The sequence below is a fragment of the Syngnathus typhle genome, linkage group LG3 (genome assembly GCF_033458585.1).
Source record: "Syngnathus typhle isolate RoL2023-S1 ecotype Sweden linkage group LG3, RoL_Styp_1.0, whole genome shotgun sequence".
NCBI lineage: Eukaryota > Metazoa > Chordata > Actinopteri > Syngnathiformes > Syngnathidae > Syngnathus > Syngnathus typhle.
Genome location: NC_083740.1, coordinates 1,460,187 through 1,484,630, shown reverse-complemented (window position 1 = coordinate 1,484,630; position 24,444 = coordinate 1,460,187). Strand labels below are relative to the sequence as shown.

General features: G+C 46.9%; 1 protein-coding gene across 4 annotated transcripts in view; it reads right to left on the bottom strand.

The window, feature by feature from the left end:
* Positions 1-23,725, bottom strand: part of fat1a (FAT atypical cadherin 1a) — a 39,870-nt gene extending 16,145 nt beyond the window's left edge. For 3 of the 4 annotated variants that reach the window (XM_061273915.1, XM_061273911.1, XM_061273912.1), the window contains exons 1-9: positions 23,541-23,725; positions 18,482-21,748; positions 13,603-13,917; positions 9,093-9,154; positions 6,414-6,749; positions 5,959-6,175; positions 4,877-5,016; positions 807-1,082; positions 514-724 (exon numbers count right to left, since the gene is read on the bottom strand). In XM_061273915.1, coding sequence (XP_061129899.1) covers positions 514-724; positions 807-1,082; positions 4,877-5,016; positions 5,959-6,175; positions 6,414-6,749; positions 9,093-9,154; positions 13,603-13,917; positions 18,482-21,719 — 4,795 coding nt within the window. In that variant the 5' untranslated portion in view covers positions 21,720-21,748; positions 23,541-23,725. The remainder of the gene's footprint in view (positions 1-513; positions 725-806; positions 1,083-4,876; positions 5,017-5,958; positions 6,176-6,413; positions 6,750-9,092; positions 9,155-13,602; positions 13,918-18,481; positions 21,749-23,540) is intronic. The other variant, XM_061273914.1, reaches the window with a different exon arrangement.
* Positions 23,726-24,444: the final 719 nt, after the last annotated feature.

Sequence of the window (24,444 nt, the reverse complement as noted above, 5' to 3'; positions counted from 1 at the left end):
AGTGAGGTATTGATTGAATGGAGCAAAACGGTCATAAAGCATCAAAAGTCACGTCGGTTCAAACAAAAGCCACGTGTTTAAAAAAGCTCATTAGAGCAGAAAAGTATGCGGGCAATTCCGGGGGGCGACCACATGGCTGACATATTTGGAAACTCCAGACAAAGCCGCTGACGTGTTCCTGAAGATTCCAACAAACATCCAGTAGGCTGACTCATGACTTCATTTGTGGTACATTACAATGAAAGCTTTCATTTCGTCCAAATGCCTCAAGTCCAACATTTTTTTTTCCCCCACCATAATTCGGGTGAAAAGCCTTCGCTGAAGTTTAAAAGTCAGCATATCGGCGTAACTGCCTTGACCTCATTTTAGCTGGAATTAATCTATTAGCTCAGCTCTGTGTTGGAAAATGTCCTTTTAGCTTAGTTTCACTTTTTCCAGGTTGCTAATGTGCTCTAATTGCTAAATGCTAATGTCGCTCATGTGCTTTTTTTCTTCTGATTTCCGGGACCCTACCTGACTCGATGCTGTAGACGACCTCGGCGTTGCGACCTTTGTCTTTGTCCAGAGCCGTGACCTGCAGCACGGCCGAGCCGACGGCGGCGGACTCGAACGCGCGGCCCGAGTAGGGCGTGCCGACAAACCACGGCGCGTTGTCGTTGGCGTCTTCGACGTTGACCACCACACGCACCAGGTTGCGTTTCACTGGGATGTCCTGGTCGCGTACCTGCGAAGGAACATCGAATAATACAGTCGTTCGGATAACAAGGATGGTGCAAAACTTATAAACCGACATCATGCGCACTCACCATCACTGTGAGGACGTGGCTGCGCATGGTCTCGTGATCCAGAGGTTCGGCGGTGAACAGCGTGCCCGTGCCCGGATCCAACTTGAACTTCTTCAAGCTGAAGGGGTCGGTGCTGCTCAGCAGGGTGAAGGTCAACTTGTTCTTTTCGTCCTGGTCCGTGGCGTCCACACGGAGCACTTCGCTTCCCACCGGCACGTCCTCGGGCACGCTGACTTCGTACTTGGCGCGGGAGAACTCGGGCCGGTGGTTGTTGGTATCGATGACGCGGATGAGCACCTGTTGGTGAGGACCGGGTTTTTGTCATTAGCGTTCTTGCAATCCCTCGTGTCAAAATGATGAACTGGGAAATGTTTTAAATGTGGATGGAACAAAAATGTGACCGCGATGATGCATTGGAATAGATGAAAGACTTCTTCGAGTCCTTCCACAAAGTCAAATCTGTGGCCCAAACGTCCATACATGTTCCTCTCTGCCTTTGATCAGCAGAAGAGAAAAAAACCCAGCGCCGCTTTTGTGTACTCCAAACATCATCCACCAAGCTGTAAAATTCCACCGGGAGAGTGTTTTATCAACACCAGCCACTCGTCTGCTGGACTTCCGACAGAGGATTACGGAGAGCTGCTGGAATGCCATCTCTCGCTTCACAGCGAACGTCGCCAAACATGGGGAACAAAGGGATCAGGCCCGATTAGACACCTGCATACCAGACACCAGGGGGTGATATCCCTTAAGGAGGTGAAAATAAATAAGACAAAGCTGCGCAGCTCCACTCTTGTGGGTCGTAACGCTGTTTGCTGAGCTCTACGACACACACGGGCGGAACCTGAGAGGAGCGATAGCCCGCCGCCATGCTGGCAATGCGGCTCACCGGGCTCGCCCGTGTTGAGTGTCAAGGGCCGCTACCGCTGATCGCAGACTGCCGTGGAATACCGAAGCTGGCGAGTCATCAAACTTCACCGGCATGATCAAGCTCCGCCCACACGAATATTCAAATCCCTGACAATTCCGTCTCGCCCATCTGTCGAGTGTACGTGGTCCAAATCTGATTGCAACCAAATCTCAAAGAATTAAATCTTTCAATGATGCTAAAATGTGTTTCAAAGCAAATGGGCTTCCTTGGAATCATGAGACGTTTTTGTCCTGATTCATTCGCCGCACAAGCGGAATGGATCTACCAAGCCAACTTTGAACCAAAATGGCAGAATCTTTTTTTTTTCTCTCCCCAATTCATATTAGACACATCTACCAAATGTCATGTTGCTGAGTGAATCAGGCTTTGAGAGCTGGATTTTCGAGAAACCTCTGGACGGTGGGCTAGCGAGCCGCTTCCTTAGGGAGCTTTTTGCATCACACACTCTTGCCCAGAAGTGGCACTCAGGAACGGGGGGCCTCTGTTGCATGCTTGCGCCCTTAAGCAGCCATTCCAGGCATGTCTTCTCATGTCATGCCAGACATCAGAAAGCAGCAGATCCCTGATGTCTCACAACACACACACAAACAAACACACACACGCTTCAAGTGACCCAATTACCATTTGGTTGGAATATGTTACCATCACCGTATGGAATCATCACTTCACTCAACGCGAAGCAGACGTCATCGACAAGTGATCACAAAACGGCTACGCCGCAAACAACGTTGCAAATGCTAAGGTTGTGCGTGTGCGTGATTGTGTGTGCATAGCCTCCTCCAGGGAATGCTGTGCAGAGGCGTGACTGTGACTGTGTGTGTACACATGACATATGGAGCCGCACTGTAGGACGGGTTGGGAAGGGAAAAAAAAAGAAGCTGTGAGGGTGAAACGACAGAAATGGAGGCAGGGGATAAAAGGTGGAATTTAGAAAACACATGCTTGTGAGCGAAAGGTGCAAAGACAAAATGGCTGAGAAGAACAACGCTGCCAGGAATGGCAAGTGTTAGCATGTTAGCGTTTTGTTTCTTTTCAGTCAAAATGGCATTACGCCTACGCGGTGGGATCAAATCTTTATTGAACGGTTTTCGAGTGTTAGTCATCACTCTCACTTTGGTACTTATTTATCTGCTTTAGTTATTTCTATATATTGCTTTAGGCTAGTTAGAACATCAATTGCTATCATGCTAGCAAAGTGCTAGCATCATTTGTAACATCCTCTTAGTGTTAATAAACACTCAATTTATTTTCATCACACCAACTATATATTAGCAAGCTAGAACGTTGTTAAATAAGATATTTTACACCCAAAATCGTTATCAGTCCCTCGGAACTTTGCGTAGGGCACCATTCTCGCCTTACGTTAGCGTGTCAAGTGTTAGCGTTTGCTCGAACCTCCGGTCCTTCCGACTTGAAACATGACAAAGGACTCTTAGGAAGGAAGATGAATTCAATGTGATGAAGTAACCTTTTGTGCAGAATTAGGAAGGGGCGGGGGGGTGTTTTGTGCCCATCTCCCCCCAACTGGGACTGGCTTTGGAAAGACCGGGCCCCCCTGCCAGGTGGCAGGTTGCGGGCACTGGCAACGGGCACGCACACATGTTACCAAAACAGGATTAACACCATACGACATACACTGCGTCCTCTCTTCCTGCCATGTCATGAAAAGAGCCCGGTATACGTGTAAGCATGTTGTTAAAAGAAAAAAGTGAAGAAAGCCAGTGAAAAGAGGCCAACGTAGCTTCCACATGACTTTGATTGAAGACAAGATAATGGAGCAGAAGTTTCACGAGGTGGCCTTTGCGATGCGTGTGATCGCCCACCCAGTCTAATTTGGAGACAAACTCGGCAAGACTGAATGAAAGGCAAACAAAACTTATATGTTGTCTCCAGAGAATCGAGTTTGAACTCGTGATTTGGGCTTTGCGTGTTCCCACTGAGCTCCCACACACATCTATTGAGGTCAGCCCGTCTAGTCGTCCCTTGGTCCTTCACATTTCGCAAATTTAGAATTTCAAACTATGCTAATTAACGCAGGCCAATTTGATCTATTTAGGAGAACGTCAAATTTGCTCTTTAATTTCATTACCATGATTCAATAAAGCTGACTTTGACATTTTGCAAAATGACAAGAATGTAAGTTTGATATTCAATTCTGCCTGGAAAGAAACTTTTATAAAACGGGCAAATTTGTGACAAAAACGACAAGAATCGGTTCACCTTTGGGGGCAATTCATTGAAGTGCGAGTCGATGTTTGTCGCTTGTAAGATGGTAGCAAGGAAAAAAAGAAGTGTTGCACTAAATGAAAGGACGGGCTGCGGATGAGCGAGGGCGGCTCGGCTCGGCTCGGCTTCAACCGAGAAGAAGCGTGATGATGAAAGGCCGCATTCATAGCCAGCGACAACAAACGGATTCTTTCGCAAGCGAGGACAAAGGGTGGCAACGGCGGAGCGTGGAAGACCCCGCAAAACTAGCATGTCGCTACATCGCTAAATCTCACAGACAAAGCGTGACCGTGAGAACGGCATCGCAAGAAAAACGCAGACACTTTTCTCCAAGCGTGAAGATGCACATTTGCATATTCATTTACAGTTACAAATTTCAAGCAAACGACTCCCCATGTCGCTTTTTCTTGGAAATAAAAGAAGCGCCATTTATGATAAGAATTTAAGTCGGGTTTCTATGTCATTCTCTTCTTGGAAATATAAATTGTTAAGCACAGATTGAGTAATGATTAAAAATCCTTCGTTGTGGACTTACAAGATCATTTATTACATTACCGTAAAAATAGACCGTGGCTTATATGCTAATTGCTAAAATATTGCTCAAAATGACTTTTACGATGGTGAAATTACAACTGCAGGAGGGGATGAATTCTATTGGCATTATTCCTCAAATTTCAGGAAAGGATTTTTTTTTTTAATTGCCGCAGTATGCTAATTAGCATCGTTAAAACACGTCAGCCTTCATTAGCGCAAGTCTCATTTCACAGCATTGATTCGCACAACAATCAAATGACAAGTGATTAACCACCGCAGGCAAAATTTATTATCTACAAACTAGACAAAGCTAATTACCGATGCGCGAAACAACTCTAATTACCCGAGCTGATCGAATACGGCGGTCAAGTCAAAAAAGATTTTCCGTCGGTTTCCTTACCTGTGTGCTAACCGTCCTGGTCCCGTCCGTGGCGTCCACCGTCAGGTTGTAGTTGGACTTCTGCTCTGCATCCAGCGGCCTCGCCACAATAATGGTGCCGCTGGCCTTGCCCACGTCAAAGCGGCTGTCGTAGTTTCCGCCTGGGAGAAAGAGGACCATCAAATAAAAGATGTAGTTTGTATGCTCACAACACTCAAAGGGGAGATAACTCAAGGGTCGGAGGTGGAGTTTTGTACCAGATGTGTCAAAAAAAAAAAAAAAAAAATCTGACATTTATTTACATGACAACTGCTCTTGGTTGACTGAACTTTTAACTATTCATTTTGTTGCGATTTATTGAGTGTGACGCTGTGTCATTCCAAAGTGACACTGCCACCTAGAGGCCTGGCATGCACATTGCAGTTTTTTCTTTTGTTGTCATGTAAACGCGGCCAAGCTCAAAACAACATCAATAAAACACGCAACACAATAGATAAAGGCGATAAGAACATACTGACAATGTGAAAATAAAAGGTAAATGTTCAAATCGAATGGAGGGTAAACGTGAGGCACGAAACGACACCCAGTTTGCCAGCAGCTACCTTCCGCTGTACAGTTGTGGTCGCAAGTCGTCTGAAGGACGTAAAACGTCTCAGTGTCCTCTATGGCGCCTTGAAAGCGTGACAACGCACCAGAGAGGGAAGGAAGAAAGAAAGAAATCACGGGATGGTGCTTGAGGAGGAGAAGGAAATGTGCCAGGAAAGTTCAATCCAAGTTTTTTTTTGGAGAGGTCATAAAATGGGACAAGTGAGCGCTGCACTGAACAAAATCGGAGTTATTTTGTGGATTTCAAAACCGGCTTCCGTTTAGAGACTCAAATTAGTTAGAACTTTTGTCAAACTTAAAATGCACTCTTCCCTTTAAAGGGGTAGTGAATTGGACTTTTAGAAACTTTTTTTTTTATGCATACCGGTAACCTTCGATCTGGTCCTAATCTAGGATTTTCCGTGGCTCTTCCAGTCTCTGCTGATGTCACAAGTCACATGACTAGACCAATACATTTCACTTTAATATCCACAAGATAAATGTGCGGCGTCGGCTACCTGTGATCTCGAACCACACGGGAATGTCCGACGCCTCGGTGGCCACGACGCCCACCATGTGCGCCACGGGGTCGCTTTCCATCACGGAAAAAGAAAAGGGCGACTCCTCGAAGACCAGCGGGGCGGCGTCGGCCCGAATCTCCGGTTTGGGGATCCACTCGATGTGAAGGCGACACGTGGACGACTTCTGAGGGCGCCCGTTGTCCACCGCTTTGATCTGACACGGTCAGGTAATGATAGCGCGTTAGCTTCTGTGTGCTCTTTTTTTAATCGCAACTAATTGATATGGGCGACACACACACACACACACAATCTACATATTCATATCGATTTTTCGTCTTATGGAGAGAGTAAAGCGGGAAGGAGATTGTCAGCCGAGACAATCTTCCTTGCGCTCTCTCTCCCTCAGAGACTCTCACGGCGGGGGCGCCCGCCTCCAACTTTCAAAAACTCACCGTGAGGATGTCGTACTCCCCAGCCGACGAGAACTTCTTGGATGACACGGCTCCCGTCTTGGGTTCGATGAAGAACTTGCCGTGCTCGTCGCCCTCCTCCACGCTGTACGAGATCTCGGCGTTGGCGCCGTGGTCGCGGTCGGAGGCCAAGACGCGGTACACGGGGTCTCTCCGGGCGGCGGGACGCTCTTTCTCGGGGACCCGCTCGCGCTCGGGAAGCTTGATCTTGTAGATCTTCTCCAGGAAGAGCGGACGGTTGTCGTTCTCGTCCAGCACACGCACGATGACGCGCACCGTGGTGGATTTGGCCGGAACGCCGTGGTCGGAGATGGTGACCTGTTGGTAGAAATAATTGGAATAAGAAGTGTGATGGTTTTAAAAGCCTTTCCGTTGGGAACTGACAATTTTGGGAATTGTACAACTTTGGTAGGAACTTGGCCCGCTTCCTGCTTAATGTAGGATGACATATGGACGATGGCTACGTTTTGAATTCTATGCTGGACCGCAACATTCATGCTATGATGACTCAAAGCATTCGGATTGCCAAAGCGGGATCCATTCTGACTTTTACACAAAGAACAGATGTAGCTTTGTGTCATTATTGAGGCTTTTACTCAGGGAATGGAAAAAAAAAAAACTGAACGCGCAGTCACAGTACTGCTGGCATGTGACGCCGCAAGTGCACAACAAATGTCGGCGCCATTAAGAAGCACCTTCCAGCTACACAATTTGCTAGCGTCATTTCAATTAGCCTGCTAATGTAATTTGTTTGGGGCGTCTGCGGATTTCTGCCAAAATGCACCATTGATACAAGAGAAGTACTTAAGAAGGATTGGTTCGGCTAGTTCTATTAGCTGTTAGCGTGCAACACCGTGTTCATGGAGAATGTTGGGAATGAACCTGGGCTCACGTGATAAAGACAAGTTGTTAATTTAATGTTATTGTTTTTTTTTAATGAGAATTGAATGAGTTTAGTGCAGTATCCGACTCCAACCAGTAGATGGCAGTAGTTTCAGTTGCGTGGTTAGCAAGCTCGCAAACAACTATAGTAGTAGTGTTGTGGGGAAAAATATTAATAGTGTAAAATAAAAAGTTGACAATTAAGCGCTTGTTACATTTTACAATGGTTTAAAATCTTACATTTCAATAGTGTAACTTACGTTCGACGGTGGTTACCTTCTTTTAAGTAGACTTTATACTTCACTAGTACTTCGATTTAAGATTTAAGTACGAGTAACAGCGTTTTCAATACACAAGTACTTCAACTTAGAAATTGCACCTTTTTCATACACATGAGGTGATTGCATCATCACATAAGGATGTGCGTAGCACTCAGGTAGTGACCTAGGTTGCGCTAAGGGCATGCTGAGTAAGCCCACTGTTCACAGCAGATGTTCAGCCTCCCTCCGCCTTTCCCCCTTCTGTTGTTTCTTCTTTCCACTCTTCCTGGTCCAGGGACCTGATTCCTTAGCATGCCCCGGCATGTCCCACTTTGCGAAACCCCCCACCCCCCCTTGCTCAACCTCTCCCGTGCAGACCGACGAGCTGGCCTAACTGCTCTCTGTGTTTTACAACCAGGCACAGGAACCTAGCGACCCCCCCCCACGTGCCTTCGACCCCTCTGTGCCAAAGTTACCCGCCTCCGACTGGGTGCGTCTGGTTTTGCAAAAAAACAAAACAACGTTTGAGAGTGGCCAACACTCGCATGGTAATCCGTAATGCTAACATGAGTGTTTTGTTTACTGATAGCGGCAGTTTACTTCCACACTGGTATCATATTGTGACTAAAAACAATGTTTGAGTCGCCACCATTAGACCCTGGAACTGATTAGAATCTCCACTGTTGATAAAATACAGCATAGTTTGGTTATGTCAAGGTTTTCAAAATGCACAAACAGCTGAGTGTACTTATTGTCTTATGTATTCTACTCTGCCTCTTTGTACCTTTGTTTTAAAACACGTTTTTAAACATTGTCTGTGGAAATTGCGATTGAACCGCATTCTACAGCTTTAATTGAAACATGTATCACAATCCGAGGATGAGAAATAACGCGGCTCAGGCAGCAGATGTACGAGCAGCTGAACGCCGCCGCTCCCGACTGTAATTAAAAGCCCGAGAAGAAGAAGTGGGGAGAGAAAAAAGGCAATTAAAACGGCTCCATTATCAACTTTGGCTTGTGTGGCGAGGAAAGATAGCGGGGCCGAGGTCAATTAAAAGCTTAGAGTCGAAAACATCGACTGCAGTTTCCTAGTGTATAAGACAGAGTGGTTGGGACAGGCAGGGGAGGGGGGGGGAGGACTTTACTTTTTAGTGCTAACCAGTGATAAATGTTAACACATGCTAACCTGGACAAGCGTCTGCAAGAAAGGACCCATAAAAAAAAAAAAAAAAACTGAATGTTTGCCATTTAGATTTGAAGCATCAATTTTTGATGAGTAATACCCTCATCAATTTGTTTTTTTTAAACCCCCAAATACAGTTTTACATAGCAAGAAGAAATGTACTTTTATGAGCAAAAAAAAAAAAATCTCCGGAACTCTAAAAGAAGGAAGTCTGCAATTTTGGTTTGAAGCGGCCATTTTGGATCTGTAGTGCCACCCAGAATCTTTTGAAAATCCGGCCGACCCTTACAAGACAGTTTCCCTGAGCCACATTAAACTTCTTAGTCTCTCCCTTACCTCAAGAATGTGCTCATCCTGTTGCTCTCTGTCCAGCTTCCTTGACGTCGTCGTAACAAGGCCTATAGGGGTGAAAAATGATCACATCATAAATACACTTTATTCAGAAATAATGTCGTGTCATAAAAACTACAACTGTAAAACATGCACAGGTGTAGACGTAAAAAAACCTTCCCGCCGTTAAGAACTTTTGGGCCAAGACAGCTGCCAGACGGACACGTGCGAAATGTCGCAAAGCCCCGCCAAGACCAGCCCAAATAGCTCAGCTGGATAGTGCGTAATTCCTGCGCAAGCTGAACAAACAAAACACGGAACGTATCTAAAAACGGGGAAGAGACACAACTAAATCAGAAAGCCTTTGTAGTTTTTTTTTTGTTGTTGTTCTTGGCGATAGAGATGATCGATTCCAAAAAGACTCATTTGTGATAGCCCTCGTTTAATCCTTACGGTATTCTCGCCAAACCAGGAGTTAGCTTGTTAGCTAATTTGGAGACAGACAACCCAACCAAAAAAACTCAGCCCAATAGTCTATTCCAATAATTCAAATCTGAACATAATCCTCCTTGAATCTGAAAATTATCTGCTAACTAACATAAATATAAAACCAATTCACATGGCTTCCCAATCAGGACCCTTCATTTCCAGCTCCTGCCTCAGTGTGTGTCAAAAAAGACAAAGTGCCTTTCCGCCTCATCGATTGGCTAGATGGGGCATCTTTTTGCCAAACGCTAAATAAATCCAGCTCGTCAAACGAGCAGACAAAGGGGGAAGAAAATCTGGCTAAGCGGCAAAACGTTCTCAGCGGCATCTCGTGCTCGTCCTGCCAGCGTTAATTGCACCCGAGCGCCGAGTTGATGAGCCAGCTCGGACCGCACCAAGAGCGGCCCCGTCGCCGCAACGCGACCCGATTAGCATCGAGCAAAGGATTTCCGAAACCCCAAAAGCCAGCGAGGAGCGCGAAGCCCACAACTTACGGTTTTGCCCAGAAATAGTCGCATGCTCAGCACTGCAATTAGGAAAAGACGAGCCGGCCACTCGAGCAACTTTTCCATTTTCGGCCTTTCCTTTTTGGCTCTTTTTAATCTTAAACATAAGACTACTGATTTTCATTCAAAGGGGAAAAAAAAAAAAAAAAGACCAAACAAATGTGCTTTCTTTTCTTATAACCTTCACTCGAACAACAGGAAGAATAAATCTTTCACCCTGAATGGCACAAATGAGTCTTTTTTTTTTCAATCTTATCCAATACAGGGTGAAGATTCTTGTTAAAGATAAAATTCATTTCTGAAATTTGGAACACTGAAGAGCAAAAAGCACATTTGTTCTCAAAAGTTACGCAAAAAGAAAAGGCTGAAGGAAATGTGAGTCAATCTTCTGAAAATGCGGAAAAATGTGTTGCATATTTGCTGCCAAACAAACTCGAGAGCTACAAAAAAAAAACTAATTGTGTCACTTGACACATGTAGCCTAGCGGTGGCCAAAGTATGATTCAGAGAAACCGTTTTTTTTGGGGTTGCCTTTGCGTCCTACATCTTGTCCTGGTTTTGTTGCACGTTGACCGCAAAGCGGTGGATTCGGGACCAAGGCAAACATCTCAGAGAATACTTTCATCTCTTTCAACTGCTTCCTATATAGCTTTATTGGACCTCGCTAAACAGAACCCATCCTTTCATGCAAAGGACCCGCGGACGATCCCGAAAAGTGGAAAATGACCGGGTTGACGAGCCAAATGAAGTCGGCGCTTCCAACACGCAGGCCTTCCTTTTGTCCCAACGCGCACAAAGCTGTCGCGAGGCGTGGGCCGAGGAGAACTGACGGTAATTATAGTCGTGGTCGTCGGGCGAGGGGGGGAGTTCTATCCTTCCGTGGAAAATGTATAAAAAAAAAAAAGACAAAATGGAGGCCAGTGGGGTAGTTGGAAAAGTAGAATCGCTATTTGTTTTTAGTTTTTATCACTCACCTATGATCTTACAAGATTTATTTTCCTAATCTAGGAAAAAGAAAGCACTCTTAAGAGAATAAAGTCCCATTTAAAAAAAATATCATATTCAGTAAGTAGCTTGTATTGCTATGGGACACAAAAGGTCATTAAACAGTATTTTCCTCCAGAAATAGTCATGAGGCATGACACGTAAGCAAAAAGCAAAAAAAAAGTGGTGGAAAAGTATTCGGGTAATGTCCAACTATTCTTCTCACTGGCAGCAGTGTGAGAATAGTTTGACCCAAGGACAATAGCCAGGAAACGCAGGAAGTTGTTGGAGTTATCCTTTCCCTATCTCACTTCCCGTGATAATGAATGTGTCTCTGGTGAAAAGGTAACAATGAGAAGCATCCCCATTTTTTTTTTCACCTTCGCTTGAATCTAAACCAGAACGACCCCCGACTACAGATAGCGACAAATGCCAGCTAGAAAACGACAAACACAATTAAACACAAACTACAACAAATACAAATATCAACCAATGACAACAAAAACAAGGTAGACAAAAAACAGTTAAAAATTGCACAGTTGAGTTGTATTTAACAAAGTTTGCGTTGCTTATTTAAAGCGTTACCTCATTAGCACTGACAGTTAGCATTAAGCTAGCAGACTCATAAGGGCAAATTTTGTGGTTTGGTTATGTCATTTTCTTTGTTCTAAGCTCGGTTTTATAGTAAACTAGTGGTAATAAACACTAAGTAGGGATATCATTTCAAAAATGACAGTTAAAGGAAAGAAAGTAAATGAGCAATCTCGCCAAATCGTAAATCTCGCGCGGGGAACCCCAGCCCGAATTGAGCTAGCATGGGTGCCGCGTGATAAGATTGTCATCCGTCCTTGGCAACAATCTCCTTCCCGTGTTTGGCTTGGTTACTATCGCAAAACAAACATGCCATTTACCGGCATGCCGTTCAAAGTCCAACGACACATCAAAAAACGGGCGCCCGCCATTGACGGACCTTTAATAAGCGCGCCGACAAATCCTCCGGGAAGGGACAATAAAAGCTGACATGCCTCGACTGAAGTGTACATGAGTCAAGTATGCGTGCGTGGGATTCAAATGAATGCTTGTCCACCCATCGTGACACAAATTGGAGCAGCCTTGCCTATTTTACATTTGAAGCGAGTTGGCACACCCCGAACTCTCGGGCGCCGCAAATTCCATCTCGTGATGTTGATTTTGAAATCCGTGCACCTTCCTTGACGCACCCGTATCAAAAACGACACTATTGAAACTCTGAGCGGAGAACCATCACTTCCATTCCAGATTTTCCCGCCTCTTTTCAAGTAGTTTCTGACTCGAGCCGTTCCGCGGGTGTTGATTTTTGACAAAAAGAGCCGCTCGAGGATTTCAGGTGTTAAAGTTTGGTGTCGGAGAAGGTCGTAGTTCCTATTCCAGGAAGTGCCGGGCAACCACGACCACCAAGTGAAGCTGCGGTAGATAAAGGAGGACGACTAAGCTTGTTAGCTTAGCTTGAAACACATGCCGAAGGGGTGCACACACACACACACACACACACACACACACACACACACACACACACACACACACACACACACACATGCACGCACGCAAAACATAGGCTTTCATTTATTTTCCCAACCTTTGGTTCACAGGCTGCGCATGAACGCCAAGACGGGGGCCCGGCCGACGCAGATTTAGAACGTGTCATTATGGCAAAATAAAGCCTCGCACGCTGTAAATTTCGACATTTTCACCAACCGGCAGTACGCGGTTGTCGTGTCTCTTCTGCAGTCGTTTTCAAATCATTCAAATTTGATGTTGAAGAACTTTTTACACCTTTAGACGTTGATGACACTTTGCCACTGGAAGAAATGAATTCAACGGATTTGAAATCCTATGGGAGCGCAAGCGGCGTTTTTTTTCCCCCCTTCACTAGTCGCCATCCTGGCACATTTAATCAGCGAGCAAAGAAGGGGGGGGGGGATGAAAGTTAGCGTGCTCTTGCATTAATTACTTCCTCCGTCTACTTGGGAATACCCATGCATGACTTATGCCAGGACGGTTTAGGGGAGAGGGAGGGGCGCTACTAACGCTCGCCGTCCTTATTTGGTCAGAAAGATCACATTGGCGGTAGGAACCAAAATAACTCTGAAGCCTGCGACTACCTTTGGGAGGGGGGGAAAAAGGACCACACACATATACGCACATAACTGCCGAAGTGTGGAAGGCACGGGCCAGTTCATAAGAACCCGATGAAATATTAATGGTCACGCCATTTGCGAGTTGCCGCTTGAGAAAAAGTACTTTTAAAACAGGAGAGAGGACCCCTCAGGCACAGACCATAAAAAAAGAATAGAAATTTCTTCTTCATTTTCATAAATTAGCAGTTATTCACACGGACACGTTAAATTGAAGCGCACCGATTCATCGATTATCAAATTGAAAAAGGGGTGTGGCCAAATGTGTTGGTGTGGAAGCGCCAGCGCTAGCATAGAGATAGCATAAATCTCTGGAAAAGGCTAGCAGGCAATTAGCAATTCATGTAGCCCAAAAAGCAGTCTTACCTGTTCTGGAATTGATGGCAAAGAAGCCTTGCGGATTCCCGCTGGTGATCTTGTAGGTGAGCTTTTCGCTAGACTTAGCATCCGGGTCCACGGCGTCTATCTGGATGATGGACACGTCCTTGGGTGAGTTCTCCATCACGGACGGGTAGTAGATGGGTTCTGACGCTTGCGGCGCGTTGTCGTTGACGTCCTGGACTTCGATGTAGACCTCCACGAAGGCGGAAAGCGGAACCACGCCTCGATCCATGGCGTAGACCGTCAGCCAGTAGTGGGGAGTGGTCTCGTGGTCCAGGAGCTCTTGCGTCCGGATGATGCCTAAAGAAATGAGACCATAGCCTGAGTTTAGCCAAGGATTTTTTTGGGGCGAATGTTTTAGTGTTGGGTGAATTCATTAAATTTTGCAAACCAAAACGATCGGAGGAGTTATGTTTAGGTGTCGACATGCTATAGTATCAACAAGAAGCCCGTCGGGCGTTGTTTACATTGGCCAGCAGGGAAGATTGTTTTATTGCCATGCGGGGGCGACCGTCTTTAGCTGAGCAAACAAAAGAGCTTTCAAACTACCAGGTGAAAGGCACCCAGTCACAATGGCGTCACGAGGAAGATGGGCACGTCGGGTTAGTCAAAGAAGAATGAAGTCGTGAGGATGGACTGATCTTTCGGAGAAAATAATTTAAAAACATAAAAAGTAATTTGGAAATTTTGTCATACCAAATCACCCAATTAGACTCAATAGATTAATTCTGTCATTTTGCTTTTTTTTTTTTTTTGCAAAACATTTGTATCCTGACGTGATTTCAATATGTGAACTAAAATAAACGGTTTGGAAAATGAATTCCTGGTTAAAAAAAAAAAAGAAATAGACACACCAAAAGCTAAATAAACCATTGAAGTACGCATGACTTAAAAGGACTCAAAGAAAAATGTACAGTATACATTTTAGGCGACCTAAATAGTTTACAAAGGGTGTCGCTTTGTTGACACAGCCTTTTGTAGAATGACAGCAGCCGGGATTTGGAAGCGAGACCAGACAAATAGTGGCTTCAGGTCATGAAAAGCTGCTGGGGGGGGGGGGGTAGACTCGAGGCAAGAGATTTACGAGAAGAATGCTGCAATACAGAAAAATACATAGCAAAGTTACAATATTTTGGAAATCTTACAAAAATAACGTCGCCTCGAGAAGTTGTAATTTGCAGATAACATTATAATAATCAAGCGAGAAATGTTTTTGAGAACATATTTACGGGAGCTTTTGTTCCTAATGTAAAATAAAGCAAAAAATAACAATTACATTTTGATTTACGGCCCGGAACAAACGTTATGAAAAGCAACAGCTCGTAAAGATGATCCACGCGCGTCGCTGGTGCTGCCACCTGATCCACCCCACCCTGACTGAATAGTTTACAAACAAAGCACATATATCTGCTTGCCGCACCCATTCCGCACAGTTATCCTAGCTGCTTGGAAGAAAGAAAAAAAAAGGTGCCCTAAGGCCACGAGAAAAGAAAAAAACAGATTTGCTTTCCACTTCTTTTTTTGCGCTCGCTTTCCCCGAGGCTTTGTTATTCAAAGCTACCTGAGCTGAGCAAGACGTGCAGTGTCATGACCCGCGGCCATTTTTTTTTTTTATGTGAATGTGTACACTGCACTCACGTACACAAAGGCCTTATTGAAACAAGCCACACGGTTAAGGTAGGAGCGAGTCAGGATGAAACAGAAGTACTCGCTTGTTTGCAGCAAGGCATGGGGACCCGGCTTTGAACCGCGCTAACTGCCGCTAGCCCCCCTAGCGACCCGCATTCCGCGAGCCTCCCGCTCACATGCTTCCATAAACGAACTTCGTCTCTGTGCCGCAGACCTGCTGAAACGCTTCGCATTCCGCAAGCGCACTGAGAAAGAAAAAAAAAAAAAGAGAAAAAGGCTTGAACGGAATCTTTGTGTTACCGGGCAACTTCTTTTTTATTTTTTTTAACAGTTCCCCAGACTTGCCAAGAAAGTTCCCAGACGTTTTGCCATGTGTTAGAAAAATATCAGTTCATCAAAAAGTAAACGCTTAGCATCTTGCTATATGTTAGCAAACCAACCATTAGCATGAGCAATTCTCACTTGGAACAACTTCTTTTTAATATATATATATTTTTAAAATGGATTATTCCTACTGATTAAACAAACCACGTTATTCTTACCGACTTTGTGATTGTGTAGAATGCAAACTGGCGATCGGCATTACAAAAAAAAAGTCCATTTGTGTATGCACGGTCGGTTCAGTCTTGATTGATTTTAGTCCCGCTGCTTTTCTTTATTCATTGCTTTTCTCGAAGAGGGGAAAAAAACGATGAAAAGTTTCATAGCCTCAAAATGAAAGTGAATCCTAAATTTCATTTTACAACGACAACAAACAAGCGGCATTAATAATACAACAAACGATTATTTGACTCAGTCTGAACTGGCTGGGCGATGGAAAAAAAAAAAAACTGATTCTCTTCTTATTTAACGGTTACATACCACGTGATCGTCGGCCGAACAAGTTTATCTCTCCTCAAATTTATAAAACGGCTCGTTTGTCAACTAATATGAGTTCAGAAGGCCTTGGTGGAGGCCCTGAATTGAAGATTGCGCAAGACTCAGAGCAACAGGTAAACGAACAAAGTCTTCATCGGGCGTAGCGGGGAATTTCTTTAGTGGGTCTTTAATGGGCTCGGCGGCCGACAAGTGCCGCCGGATCCTTTCAACGACCAAAGTGCGCTTTTGGTTGAGCGGCCGGCAATCAACTTTGTCCCGTCGCGTGCATTCCTGCCGCCGTCTCCATGGTGACGGCGCTCAAGCGGGAAGACTGTTTGGATTGGATTCAGGTGGCACTTTGCGCTCCCTGTCGATTTTATCTGAGCGCTAACCCAAAGAGGAAGGCCGCTTTAATACTACATCTATCCGTTACGGCTCCGATGAAAAACTTTGACATTTTGCAGCAAGACGAGTGGGAAAAAGCCAGACTTCTTTCTCTCTCTCTCTCTTTTCTTTTTTTAAACTGTAATGGAAAAAACAATAACACAGTTCCACAAAGGAATGTAGCAAAAGGGCAATGCATATATTATCGGAAGAAAGGGCAACGCATACATTATACATCCTAGTTTGAAGCGGAAATGAACAGAGCACACTTTTTTAGACTCGGAAGAAAAAAATTGTTTGACGACTGCCAAGTCAAACTCAAATCGACATTTTTTTCCCTATGTCGGTTTTCTAATTTTGCCCCGTTTTAAAAACATTCCGTCCACCGCGAGATGCAGCTGCGGCTCTGCATATAGCTCGACTTGCTGCTACGCCTTTAGCTCGCCAAAGCAACCCTCCATTTAGGCGAACCTCTGCGAGGCATTACCACCTCGGACGCATTCCGCTCGTCTCGGATACGATCAACGTAGAACATCAATCAATCCATATCTGATACTCGATTTGGGGTCTAAGCCAGGCGAAGACCAGCTTTCCATGAAAGCGGAAGAAGCATCCGGTTATCTGGTCGCTCGTAAAACAACATTATATTGGATTACGACGGGGGGGTCAAACACACCACAGCTGACACCCTCAGCCCCCCCCCCCCGTCATAAGACGCTAAATATACCTGAGAGCCAACGTTTCCCAAAGGGAAAGGCCTCACGTGTATCCAATTCTGAATCCAAACGGAAAGAAATCCAGAAACACGGCAAGGCAACTTTTGCACGTCTCTCTATTTACCCTAATTCTCAGACTATAAGTCACGTTTTTTTTCATTGCTTGGGTGGGGCGGCGACTTATATACATATATATGGGTTTTTTTTCACTTTTTTGGACATTTTATGGCTGGTGCGACATACTCCGGTGCGACTTATAGTCCGAAAATTACGGTACCCAAAAAAGACTTTACCAAGTACTCTGTGTGAGTTTTTTTTTCCCTTGGCCCACTCTACAATCGGCGATGAATGGCTTACTCATCCCGCTATCTGTATCAGCCCACCGCAGATCATAAAAACTCCCCGGGTGGTCCGAGACTCTTTACACAGTTACGGCATTCATGTAAATCTACCCGGAAACCCGCCCATATCTTTGGCCATGTTGGAATTTTCTTTGGCCAACGCATGGTCCCACTACAATTCGTTTAGCAGTTTTCTCCATGTCGATCCCGCACTCCCTTTTTTTTAACAGTACTGTATTTATGTCGCCTTACCAGACCTGTCAGTTTAATAGGTCCTACATGATCCCCCTAACGATGTCTGTCCATTTCCTAAGATCATAAAATGGGTCGAAAAATCTTTGCAGAGTCCTCTATCTTCATCCAGACCCTCACCAAATTTATGAGCCCCGAAGGCATTTTTTTTTCTTGACCCACTCAAATCACTTTTGAACATCTCACTTGAGCCGACAGTTTACGATTTCCATTGATTATTTAAAAAAAACTGTATGAAATCTGGTCTCGCCACACAGGAAGCTAGCAAGCAAGTTCCAAAACAACCACATCAGGTGCTTGTGAGTTTTGTCTGGGGGAAGGCGTGGGTGCTGCAGGAACTCCTGGAATTCCAGACTGCTTAGTTTTGGAGCTAATTTGACTCGGCTGTTAAAATGATTACCACGATGCAAGAATCCCAACCGGCAATAGTCGAAAAGATTAGCGGGAACAACAAAGAAGAGAAGAAAAAGAGGTCAAGGCGGGGAGAAAGATACTCGCTTCATTCCACGGCGACTGCTAAGAATGTCCGCTTAGGTCTGGCAAGCAGCTGCTACCCCTGCCCCCAATGCTTCGGGAAAAAAAATAAAAGAAAGGGGAGAGAAAGAGAGAGCGAGAAGGAGCAGGAATACTTCCTTCATCTCATTGTTCACACCAATCTTTGATTTCTACTGCAAAATGACTTACCGGTTTCTTCATCAATGGTGAATATCCCTAGGCCGGAGCCGTCCCGGATGGAGTAGCGGATCTCCCCGTCTCGGCCTTTGTCGTCGTCCTCGGCCACGAGCGTCATGACGGAAGTCCCGACGGCGGCGTCCTCCTTGATAAATCCCTTCTCCACAAAGGAGCGGAACAAAGGCCGGTAGAGATTCTCGTTGACATCCACCACGTCCACCTCCACGAAGCAAGTGGACGACAACGAGATGGGCTTGCCTTTGTCTTTGGCCTTGGCCGTCAGGTTGTACACCTGCTTGCTCTCGTAGTCCAAGCTCTGCACGATCCGCACGGCCCCGCTCAGTTTGTCCACTTCAAAGTGGCCGTCGCCGTTGTCCATCAGGCCGTAGCGGATCTGACTGGATGGCCCCACGTCGGGGTCGTGGGCCTCCAGCCACATGACCACTGTTCCCACGGGGAGGTCCTCCCGCACCTTGACGCGGTAATTCGGGGGCAGGAATTTGGGCGGGTTGTCATTGACGTCCTCCAGAGTGATCCTGAGCGGGACGGCGGACACGCGCTGGGGCTCGTTCTCGGCCAGGTCGCGGGCCGTGACCTTCAAGTCGTACACGGGACGCAGCTCGCGGTCCAGAGGCTTGGTGACGGTCACCACGCCGGACTCGGCGTTGATGGCGAAGTGATCGGTGCCGCCCAAAATGGAGTACCTGACCGCGCCGTTCTCCCCTTGATCCTTATCCGTGGAGTCCACCTGGATGATTTCCGTGCCCACCGGAGTGCTCTCGCTTATCTCCGCCGAGTACGAGTCCTTTAAAAACTGCGGGCTGTTGTCGTTGGCGTCCAAGATCTTAACGTCGAGGAGGCGCGAAGAGGACTTTTGCGGAACGCCAAGGTCGTAGACGGTGACGTTGAGCGTGTAGTGATCTTTTGTCTCCCTGTCGAGAGGCGAATAGACCAAAAGCCAGCCTGTCTCCATTTCGGCCACAAAGTGACTCTCGGTGTCGCCTCCCGAGACGACGTAGACGAGCTTCCCGTTGAAGCCGCTGTCGCCGTCGATGGCGCCTAAATGAGCGACGCGACCCCCGACGGGGAGGTCCTCCCTGACCTCCACTGAGCCAGGGAAGGACTCGGCGAAGCGCGGCGCGTGCCTGTTGATGGAGTGGATGTCGGCAAAGTGGTCGTCGGGCTCGGCCTGAGTGTGCACCTTGCTTCCCTGGAGCAGCTTCTCGGCCAACATGGTGGCCACGCCCGTTTCCACGCACTTGACCTGCACGGGCATGCGGGCGGTGATGACCGTCACGTTCATGTACATGGGTCGGGTTTCCCGTTCGCCGTCGCTGGCCACGATCTGCAAACTGTGGAAGGACCTTTTGGCCGCCTCGCCTTCGCTCAGCGTGTTCTTGAGGGAAAGCACGCCCGAGTTTGCGTTGAGCTCAAAGAGATCCAGCTCGTCGCCCGATTTGATGTAGTAGCGCACCAGCTGCAGCTCGTCGGCGTCGATGGCCGACACGGTGGTTATCTGCTCGCCCACGCCGTGGTCTCTCGGCACGGTCACGTCGCAGTCCACGTTCTCGAACAGCGGCTCGTTGTCGTTGAGGTTGTTCAAGGTCACGGTGACGAGCGCTTCTGCCTCCCGCCGAAAGGGGGAGCCCCAGTCCGAGGCTCGGACTTTAAGACTGTAAATCCGGGGCATGAGCTCGTAATCGAGCAGCTCCGAGGTGCTGATCACGCCGGAGAAGTAGTCGATGACAAAGGGCTGCGGCTGGACGTTGGTGATGCTGTACGTCACGTAGCCGTTCTCGCCTCGGTCCAGGTCCGCGGCCTGGACCGTCACCACGCTGGTGCCGACGGGGGCGTTTTCGTCAACACCGGCCTTGTACGACGTCTGCCGGAACTCGGGCGCGTTGTCGTTCACGTCCGTTACATCCACGACGACTTTGGTGGCCGCTCTCCCGCCGCCGGCCGTCACATCCAGCTGGAAACGAGGGGCCGCGTTGGCGCCGATGGGCGCCGCCGTGCTGATCAAGCCCGTGTCGGGGTTGATGGTGAACAGCTCCGATTTGCGGCTAAAAGCATATTTGGGCTGGGGCTGCTTCGGGAGAGCCGTCACCATGACGACAGGCGTGTGAAGTGGGGCGAATTCGCTCAAGTTGACCCTGTAAAGAGCCTTCTCAAAAACAGGCGGTCCCGTTTTGAACCGAGGCGAGGCGACGTGGACCAATTTGGCGGATGAAAACTGAGGCGGGCTGCCCTTGTCCTTTGCCTGCAGAGTGAGATTAAATCCAAACGGCTGGCTCTCCCAGTCCACGTCCTTCACTGCTTTGATTTTATACTCCTTGCTCCCCGGGCCGGTTCTCACGGCTCGGAACTGCTGGAGCGGGTCGCCGGCAACGATGCCGAGGGACGCGATCTCCCCGTTGGCTCCCTGGTCGGCGTCCTCCACCGTCACGATGGCGTAGGTGGGGTCGGGGGAGGCGTCGGAGGGCGCCAGGGCCACGGCGGTGACGGCGGGCGCGTTCTCGTTGGCTTGCTCCACTCGCACCGTCAGCTTGGCCGTGCTGCTGAAGCCGCTACTGCCGTATAGCTTCATGCCGCGGTCCACCGCCAGGATCTCCAACTCGTAAAGCTTGGTCTCGGAGTAGTCCAGCCGGCCGGTGAGCGTCACCACGCCGCTGGTGGGGTGCACGGCGAACGTGTCCGTCCACTCGCGGAAACTGTAATAGTACTCCCCGTTGGTCCCGATGTCGGCGTCCGTCGCCGTCACCTTGGCCACGCTGCTGCGAACGGCCGTGTTTTCGGCCAAGGAGATGCTGTACGACGTGGGCGAGAAGAGAGGTCTCAGATCGTTGGTGTCGAGCACCCGCACGGCCACCTGCGCGCGGCACTCCGCGTCGGTGCTCCTCTCGGTGGCTTTCACTGTCAGCACGTAGTGGTCTCGAACCTCCCGGTTGAGAATGGCCGTGCTGCCCCCTTTGGTTCTGATGCGCAAAAAGCTAAAATCTCCCAACAGGTAGTCCTCGGCCTTGAACAAGTTCTCGTTGTCCCCGGAGATGATTTTGTAGCGGATTTCCCAGGCGGGCTCGCTGACGTAGACGCCCATCTTGATTTGGCTCTCGAGGTAGGTCTTGGCGGCGGAGTTCTCGTAGATGGTGGCGTTGTAAACGGGCTGCGTGAAGCGCAGGGAGGCGGCCCCCGCCGTCCAGACCAGCTGCAGGAGCAGCGAGGCCGACCAAAGCGCCCACCGGCCCATCATCGTACCTTTTCGCGCCGCTGCCGTACCACCTGCGCAAAAGGGGAACGAGATTCCAGCGTGAATATAGACGTTTTAACATCGGTCCAACAAAAAGATCTATCATAACAAGACGCAGAAAAAATTCTCAATCACCGACACCTGAGAGTCGGCCATTTTGAAACGGGCATTTTCTGGCTACTGTATTAATGAACTCCGGCAAGGGAATTCACCCCCCAAAAAAGCCCCGAGCAGTCATCCTGATCCAGAATCTGTGCGCTGTGCCGTGGGAAAGTATCCAATTTCACAAGGAGAACAATTAAATGCTCCTCCACTAGATAGCACAGAGTCCAGTGAACCTGTGGAACCACCTTGCCATTCAAACAACTGCCTAATTATAATAACTTTGCGGCCAAACAAACAGGCCCGGATCCATTTTTAATACCATTTCAATATACATTGTAACATTTTTGTTTGGTGGTGGGCTTAAGATCGATACGGCTGTGTGACTTATTTCAAAAAGGTCGGGAAACAGTCTTGACAAACGTGAAATGGAAACTAGGCCAGCTAACGTGGGATTAAATTTTGATGATTACTTTGAAGGTCCGTTGTGAAGAAAACGGTGCTGGCGCGAGGATCCATTTCATTGCTACTCGTATCTTTATCCGAGTTTTTTTTCTTCTTTAGCTTATACACCGAGGACAAACCAAACAAGACACATGGACACTTGACGAAGAACAAATATTTTAGTAGTATCTTGCTTGAGTGACAATTCTTTTTTCTTCTAAATATGGAAATAGCACATTGGTGATTATTTTTGTCATTTTGGAAGCAAAATAAGTCCCACAGCTTCATGCAAAAATGCTCCAATAACATGCACAATACGTGAAATTTTTCACAGCATTTTTCCACAACTGTGTGGAAAATCTCATTTCCTCAGTAATGTGCACTTTATAAACGGCGTGACGTGCTGTGATAAGCTATCGCACCACATACGTTCCTTGCTTGGGGGGGCTTGGGGGGGGGGGGGTGCAGTCTAGTGACTCGTTGACTCATTTCTGCGCGCACGCCGCAAATTGCCCATAAACCACCGTTGCGTACACATCCCATTATGCAAATGTATTCCATTTCGCAGACTTATTCCTCTCCATCAATTATGCCACGATGGATAAAGAAATTCCGCTATCTCGCGGCTCCTGTGCAGTCATCAAAGTAGCACATAAAATGCCAACACAATTACCATTATAACGGAATTAAGAAATCTGGGGAGGGGGGTGGGGGTGTACAATTTTGCAAGTTGCTTTTTCGTGTTCACCTTAAATATGAACGCGCATAGCCTGCAGGTACAAAGAACCATCTGCTGCTCGTGGGCGTCCATTGTGAGGGAATACCGGGAGAGAAAAAAGCCCAACTTTAAATATCTTACTTTAAATAAAGGGGAAAATAAGGTAAGGGCGTAAGGACAAGAACGCGGGCAGATAAATGCTTGGCTTTATTTTCAAATACGAGGTTTGAGTTTTGTGTCAAAAGTGAAGCGCTAAATGAAAAGTAGTTTGAATTCCCATCCCCCAACTCTAAACATCAACCTCATGCAACTAGTCGAGAGAGGAATTTGTTCGAAAGATGGGAAAAGCCAGCTTTTATTCAAACAACGAACGCGAAAATCACACTCACTACTTTGTAAAAAAAAGAAAAAATGGAGTTTTAATCAAAATGTAGCCAACCCAACAGCAGCGACGTGGTTTGGTTCTCAAAAACCCATAAAAGGCGAACTAACGCGTAACTTTTCCACACTTTATTCCGCACGGAACAGGGACTATTTCAGGACAAAAACGCGCCACGTACCTTTTTTTCCCTCTCCTAAAGAAATAAAGATTAATCCCGAAGCTTGGGAGGTTTGCTGGGTACTTTAGGTAGTCCAAATGTCGGCATGGTGATACGTGGAGCTCCCACTAGCTCGCCGAAGATCCATCTGGTGGCAGCTCCGAGCGCTCTCTGGCTCTCCTCTTCCTCACCACTTTCCCTCACTCGCCGCCTCCGCCGTGTCTCGCGCGGTGTTTTGTATCACTCCGCCGTGGACTGGAACTACTTTCGTTTGGGCAACAAGTAATGAAATTAAATATATGATTCTAGGAGAAGTATTCTTAAAGTATCATACTTGAATTTGACAATAGTTAATTTAATTGATTGAATTTGCACAATTAATACACTGTGCTGAGTCTCTATCTTCAACAAATACAATTAGCCGTACGGTCATATCACACTCCAGCAAAAGTTTAATGAGCATTTGGCATTTTGTTAAAGACTTTTTGTTTCTCGATGTTGATGGAATGGCAGGCATGCCAGAAACCCAAGTAACTGTGTTCAAACAAGAAAAAATAATATGTTCCCTCAAAAAGTGTCTTGGCACTTCCCTCAAACTTTTCCCGTTTCTGGCACGATGCTGCTAAATTTATCCATGTCAGAATGAGCTGCAATGTTAGGAAGCAATTAAGGAAAAATCTTACACGCAAATATTTTGGGCATTATGCAACTCAGGAGAGATTTATTATATATTGATGTCTAATTTCCATCTCAAGCTCTCCAGACACCCAACAACCGTATTTGTATAGAAGCCATTAAAAAGTCATTTCTCCACAAAATGTCCCTTTTAATTTTGCTGGCACCACGAATACACCCAGTTCCATCTGCCAATGTTGCCATTGAGCCACACAATTAGCCCCGCTGCTACCTGAACATTCTGGCAAAT